The 6,832-nt window shown below is 36.3% G+C and overlaps 1 protein-coding gene and 1 long non-coding RNA gene across 2 annotated transcripts; both read right to left on the bottom strand.

The window, feature by feature from the left end:
- Nucleotides 1-816: 816 nt before the first annotated feature.
- LOC116173298 lies at nucleotides 817-1,819 on the bottom strand. Its single transcript, XR_004145903.1, has 3 exons — nucleotides 1,709-1,819; nucleotides 1,454-1,591; nucleotides 817-1,401 (listed from the first exon to the last, which is right to left on the bottom strand). It is a non-coding gene; the product is annotated as an uncharacterized LOC116173298 (long non-coding RNA).
- Nucleotides 1,820-2,923: 1,104 nt separating this feature from the next.
- On the bottom strand, nucleotides 2,924-3,984 carry LOC116173293. Its single transcript, XM_031490669.1, has 3 exons — nucleotides 3,862-3,984; nucleotides 3,306-3,443; nucleotides 2,924-3,254 (listed from the first exon to the last, which is right to left on the bottom strand). The coding sequence occupies exons 1-3, from the start codon at nucleotides 3,908-3,910 to the stop codon at nucleotides 3,115-3,117; spliced, it is 327 nt and encodes a 108-aa protein (XP_031346529.1). The 5' UTR covers nucleotides 3,911-3,984; the 3' UTR covers nucleotides 2,924-3,114.
- Between the last annotated feature and the right edge of the window lie 2,848 nt (nucleotides 3,985-6,832).

The following is a 6,832-nucleotide window of genomic DNA, read 5'->3' as shown; positions in this document are numbered from 1 at the left end:
CCGAAACCCATTTATTAATAGGGATTTAATTAATTGGATTTTAATATTGGTATTGTAGTTTTTTGGATGTATGTTTTTTTTTGTGTATGTATTAAAGAAGTACCGTGTTCTAGATGCTAACACTTATGGTGGGTTTATGTAATCATCATCATATTAGATCATTCGGAAATAGCCAGTAGAAACAAAAGTTTATTGTGCGTCGCTAACCAACGAAACCATAGATTTGTTTCTATTGGCTATATATAGCTAATGATAGTGAACTAATGATAATGATTGTAGAAACCCACCATCACATTCGTATCGAAGATTCCTACCTGTCGGTCAGCTGGAACTGATCTACCTGGAATTGCAAACATGCGGGTAACCTGGAATTGAGTATTTAGTCATTGAGTCTTCTTCTCCAACCTCCTCGGACGTTAATCCTACTTTCGACGAATTTCGAGGATGTGCTCCATAGACGTAAATACTGGAGTCCATAGATCCCATAAAACTTAACAGGCAATCAAAAACTGGGTCATGTTAGATTTGTCGATTTACTAAATTATTTATTCTTGCAAACCCAAAAGTAAACAACAATCCGCCGATTGGGAATTATTTCAAAACGCTCTGAAGCCAACAAAGATGTTATTTTATAAAGTCCTGCGAAGTATCTGTATCTTCTGATTTACTGTGGGGACTGTACCTTTTCAGAATCGTGGAACGGTGAATGGTGGTAGGTATACCAGATTAGTTGTTTACCTAAAGTGAACGATAAAATATGAAGGAATCGAAATTAGCCATCGGCCATTGTTTAGGAAGTAAAACCCATTACTCGTATTCCACTGATTCCTTTTTATTTGTAAACTCGAAAAATAAACGTAAAGGAAAAATATTAACAGTTGAATCAGTTGTTTCAAGGAATTGGTTTCTCGAGTTTGTGTTTCAGAATAACAAAAATGTTCACAAATGAAATTTCGCAAGTAGTGACATCAAAGGCAAGTACATCTTCATCGACACGTCGAGTTACTTTAAGTAATTGTATCAGTTCTGTTTTATCATTGAATATCCAACTGGAGTTGGATATTCAATGGTTTTATGTATGAAAATAAACAATCAAAATTCGTATGCCTGAAGAAGCTCAATTGTCAACATAATCCTTAAATACGTAGTAGTTTATAGGATAAACACGAAAAAGTAAATATAATAAATAAAAATAATATAATAACATAGTATAGTATGCAGAAAAATGTTTATAATCCTTATGGAGGCTTGCTCTTATTGATCAAAATTTGTCATCATTGCAGTAGTCGTTTGTGCAATCCGAACAGTATAGGTCTGCTATAGCATTTTTCTTGAGCCAATCACAATCGTTGCCACATGATCTCCTCGCAACTTGAATCGTTTTCTCGTTTACAGTCGCAGCTAAAAGGGGGTATATGAGGATCGTGTATTATATAACATACTAGGTACTTACTCCCAAACATAGTTACGCAAAAATTACGTGAACACTGTATAGTACCGGTAACATTAACAAAGTTACGACAGTTCGAAAGGTCACCAGGGGAGTCGTCGGACCTACCGAAGCAAAAATTGCACTTTCTAGTAGCACCGCCTACGATTCGATACGTTTAAGGAAATCTAATCCCAAATAATATATACGGGTACTCTACGTGTTTCAAAAACAACAAGTAGGTACCTTCACAAACACGAACGTACATACGTTACATACCTGAGGCAACACTTATACACATCAAACCGACAGAAACCAATACCAGTTTCAAGTACATGGTGACTATACTCATCTATAGAGCAGCCAGGCCTGCACACGTATTTATACTTACGTGTCAAGAAGTTTAACAGATTAGATACAATCAATGTTCAAATAGTTAATGGTTATCTGCTTACTTATCATTATTACAAAGGTATGATTTATGTTTATACGTAAAAAAATGTTTAAAACCTACCTGTGGGCATTGCATCGATCGATTATACGAATTGCTAAAACACGCCCACTTGGATAAGGGGAAGTTTAATGGAAGGTTTACCTGTAACTTTTTTGATTTTTTTTTGGCATTTTCTTATTTAATGTTGGCAATGTGCGACATTTGCGTAAAAATAGTTTCCGTGCACTTTTGTAATGATTTTCTTCATAGAAAATTAAAATCTCTTTAACTTTTTGAGAAATCGTTTCAAGTGTCTACATACGAAACTTTTTTTAATGCTTTTGTAAGTAGCATTGCGCATTGTCTACATTAGAAATTTCATTAAATAAAACATACAGCAGGCGTTAACAGTAATTTTGAAACCGGTATTAGTTTTAGTTTCATTCATGGTGCCTACATATGATATTAGACCGAGAGATGATGACACTTTTTGTGGTGTGATTTGCTACAAGTATGGCGACCATTCAACGGCCCAAAATTATTAACAAAAATGACATCTTTGTGCCGGTATGGCGGCTATGCGGGCCCGTCGCTGCGGTATGGCAGATTGATTTTCGTGAATGACTGATTGAGGACTTGATGCTCATAAAAAAATGAGCTTGTAGCAAATCACCCAAAAAAATACAAACAATCGACACTTTCAAATGAGTATGGCGGGCTATAAGGCCCACCGAAAAAGTATGGCATTTCGTTTCCGTCATTTGTTTTGTCACCGACTCCAAGAAAATCCAAAGAATTTTGTGTAGCAAATTGTCCAAAATCATTCAATTTTCCGACATGTTTAAACAATCGTCACGCAATAACGGCCCCACTCCCAGAGAGTCTAGCACCATTTGCGTTTCGAGGAGTACTTAATTAAACCTTTGAATGGTCGCCATACTTGTAGCAAATCACACCACAAAAAGTGTCACCATCTCCCGGTCTATATTTCATTTAACTGCTTTCATAAATAAGAAAGTTGGCATTGCGCATGCGCAAAACAATATTTTGAAAACGTCGTTAATTTTACCTTTATTATACATATGCTATTACATATAGTAGAGTTTTCTGATAGCCCAATTCGTTCCTAATAAAATAATTTATAATAAAGCTCTGATTACAACATAATTAGATAGATTTTGTAGTTGAGGATAATGTCAAAGAAAAGGGAACAAAAATATTAAAGAAAAATATCAGAGTAATAGTAGTATGATCAAAATTTCTCCTTATTGCAATAGTCGCTTTCGCACTGCGAACAGTATAGGTCTGCTCTATTATATCTCTTGTACCAAGCGCAATCACTGCTACATGTTCTCTTCGCCCAAGTGTAGGTACCGTCCTTTGTTTTCACAGCTAAAAGAAGGTAAAATATATTCGTGTATTAGGTAACATAATAATACTTACTTTCATGAAAAGATACGCAGTAACTTTTTGTTGTACAGTCGTAAACTTTGGTAACATTAACAAAGTTACGACAGTTCCAAAAGTCTTTAGGCTCTGTGGACTTACCATAGCACAGATGGCAATACCTATGTTCCACACCTACGATTAGAATGTAATAGTTATTTGTACAATAAGTTTTGAAAATGATACTTTTTTTCATGAATTTGCAGTTTGACTAATGAGGGCGAAGCCCGAGTTAATCAAGCAAATTCATGAAAAAAAGACACTTTCAACACTTAAGAACCCACAATTGAATAATTTTATTGACATTCGCGATTTTCTGTCATTCAAAAGTGGATGCTATTGTTCATAGACAAGACTAAACTCCATGGAAACGCATAGTAAAAATCGTGAAAAAAAGTACCACTTTCCATACGATTTTTCGTTAAAAAAAGTCCGGTAATTTTATCACTATGTAAAAAAATAATATAATATATTATCCTGGTATTCGATGTGTTTCGAAAAGCGTATTTCCATAGCATGCATAAGTTCGAAAATGCATAAACATGTTACATACCTGAGATAACACCTACACACATGAGACCTATTACCAGTTTAAAGTACATAATGAGAATACTTGTCTGTCAATGTGTATGGGGCAGCAAACGTATTTATACGTACGTCAGTACGTGTCAAGACGTTTAATAGATTAGATACATCTTAAAATTTAATGATTATCTGCTTCTCTTATCATTATTACAACGGTTCATACTCATTACTACTCGTATTAAGGTTGTACGTAAAAAATGTTCAAAATCGACTTGCTTTGACGTTTTGTTTGTTTGTCCATGCGGCGGAAAATGTCATAAATCATATCTTTACTAAAAAACTATCGATGAACCATTGAATACATTCAATGGATGAACGGTTCTCTCTGTTTCTTCTGTTCTACTTGCACAAAAAAGTGCAGAAAGAACAAATGATTACTACACGCGGTAGGTTTTGCAATTTTGCCGCTATTTCCGCCCATTCAAAATAATTTCCAAGACCATTATATTATGTTAGATCGTTATTATAGTTCTTCATCAACTGACATGTGCGTTCTCTCGTTTCCTTAGCAAAACTGGCAAATTGGACACAGCAGCGACCTTGAGTATAGTACTAACACCGTCCGTCTAAACGAGATTTAAAAATTGAAAGTTTCAGAAAATTCAGATGTCTTATTAGACGTTGTCTAGATGAAAATTGTGTCGATATCTTAGAACAAAACGATTCATTTTAAATAAACGGCTTTGCCAGCAAAATATAAAGAATTTACATAGATTAATAACATATACAAGTAAATTGGTAAACTAGTTTACAACCTTCACGAAAAAAGCTATCTCCATTTTAAGTACTTCAATTGCGAATTCGAACCTATTAATCTGCCCATATCATGTCTCAAGTGGTTTATTGTTGTTCGAGCGAGGGGGAAATCGCAGATGGAATGTTCTACACCATACATCCATTTGGTGTGGATATCCTCGGAAATCCTCTGGATATCCACGGATATCAGCGGATCTCAATGGACATCCTCGGATCTCCATGGACATCCTCGAATCTCCATGGACGTCTTTGGATTTCCATGGACATCCTTGGATCTCCATGGATATACGATGATATGTTTTTAGAAATCCGCCGACGTCTTCGAATTTGCTCTAGGACCTTTAATTACACACCTAGGTGCATTGGAAAGTCGGGAATAGCCATTGATGATAGAGCGAAGTTCAGAAATATTCCCTAGAAATCTTACCATTCGAAATCTGTTGCAATCGTACTAAAATACAAGCTCTACAAGAAAGTCCATCAAAGTTTTTAAGCGCATTTTTGCATATTTATTTGTAAAAAGATAGCTGCTGCCTGGCTGGCTGGCTGCAAATGCGGACCCATAGAAAAACGCTTGTAGAAAGACGAGGAGTGTACACATGCACCTACCGGGGCCGTGTAATTAACAACTTTAGGGACGGGGCTACATGTGGAGGGTCGCCGACATCTGGGTACCATCCCCTACCCTGCTATACTAACCAGAAGATTGTTGAGTTTTTTCTATCTTCTTTCATAGATTTGATCCGATTGCTTTCAAATTGGTGTCGTCGGATAGATCGTAAAAACACGTACAACTTCTGCGTTTTGTGTTTTTTCCTAGGGGCGAAATTAACTACCTTTTGCAAGGCGCGCGTCTTCGAGGGGTAGTCGACTTAGTGCGCCCAAAAGTTTCTTAGAGCTCTAATCGCGGTCTCCCTATTTTGTGGCGAGTTTTTAGCGAAATGAACGGGACGTCGGATGTGGGTACCGACAAAGGGAATGTGGTAGCCCCCGACAAGATCTTACTGATGCTGGCTTCAAAACTTCAAACACGGCTTTACTATAAACGGTGGTAGTCGATTGGTGCTGGCCCTTCCATTGGAAGCATCCAACAGCCAAAAACCTGATGACTTTTCAACAATGACACGTGCGTCTTCATGTAACTGAATTTTTAGGTAGGTACGGATCGCTTTCGATATTTTCTGTAATTTAGGTAGTAAAGCCCTTTCATTCCAAAGTCTCTTGATTTTGATCAACAAACATCCATATTAAATAAAGCGTCATTGCTTTGGTCGCGGTCAGTTCGAAAATGTAAGGATAAGTTAATTGGTCGTCGGAATTCCGCGTCGCCGTTAACAAACCAGGATTACCTTATTCTTAAGAGCTTTCTGTATACGCTCAATTGAAAAAAAAAGTTCGATGACGTTGCGGCCCTCCAAAATGTTGTTTCAAAAATCCGTTATTTTTCGTTTCCTTATGCCTAATATACATAGGTATCCAAAATTTGACGAAAATTATCTCGGAAAATTGCACGTACGTACCTTTTTGATGAGTTTTATGCATGCAGTTGTGAGTTTATGCAAGTTCGTGATTTTTCGTAGTTTGTGAATCTTGTTTGTAATTTACCATTTATACTTAACTTTTTTTTAAAAATGTTTTATTAACAAATGTAAGTGTACCAAACATGCTATTAGCACACTAAATATTACGGACAAAAATGTTATTCTTTAAAGTTGCATAAAATGATATAAAACGTCGACATTTGATGAAATTTTGAAAAGTGTTATCGTAATAGCTACCTAGCTAAAGCTAGTAAGTTAAAAATTGTTGTATTGTAATTATACATCTGTTTTCTCCTCTACGCAACAAAAACAGTTCGAATCACAACACTAACAAAAGCAAAAGAGTCATTCTCCTTTCATGCACGCATATCATTAACTTGTACATAAGTTCATACATATCACCTTAGTGTAAAGAATACACTTATACTTGAATATTGACGAGGATATCCTCCAAAGTCTGGAGATATCTTCGAATATCTGCGGATATCCACCGGATCTCCTCGGACATCCACGGGCATCTTTGGATATCCACGGATAACTTTGGATATCCACGAATATCCTTGGATATCCACGGACATCCTCGGATATCCTGCGGACATCTACCACTGTGTACCTACACTGGATATCCACTGCGATTTCCCC

The sequence above is a fragment of the Photinus pyralis genome, unplaced genomic scaffold, assembly GCF_008802855.1.
Source record: "Photinus pyralis isolate 1611_PpyrPB1 unplaced genomic scaffold, Ppyr1.3 Ppyr1.4_LG6, whole genome shotgun sequence".
In the NCBI taxonomy this organism is placed as follows: Eukaryota; Metazoa; Arthropoda; class Insecta; order Coleoptera; family Lampyridae; genus Photinus; species Photinus pyralis.
This window is presented reverse-complemented; position numbering and strand designations above follow the sequence as displayed.

Coding starts and splice junctions, on each gene's coding strand:
- LOC116173293 (XM_031490669.1), bottom strand. CDS start 3,910: ATGTACTTTAAACTGGTAATAGGTCTCATGTGTGTAGGTGTTATCTCA. Junction 3,444..3,861: donor GTGTGTAGGTGTTATCTCAG/GTATGTAACATG, acceptor TTCTAATCGTAG/GTGTGGAACATAGGTATTGC. Junction 3,255..3,305: donor CTGCGTATCTTTTCATGAAA/GTAAGTATTATT, acceptor ACCTTCTTTTAG/CTGTGAAAACAAAGGACGGT.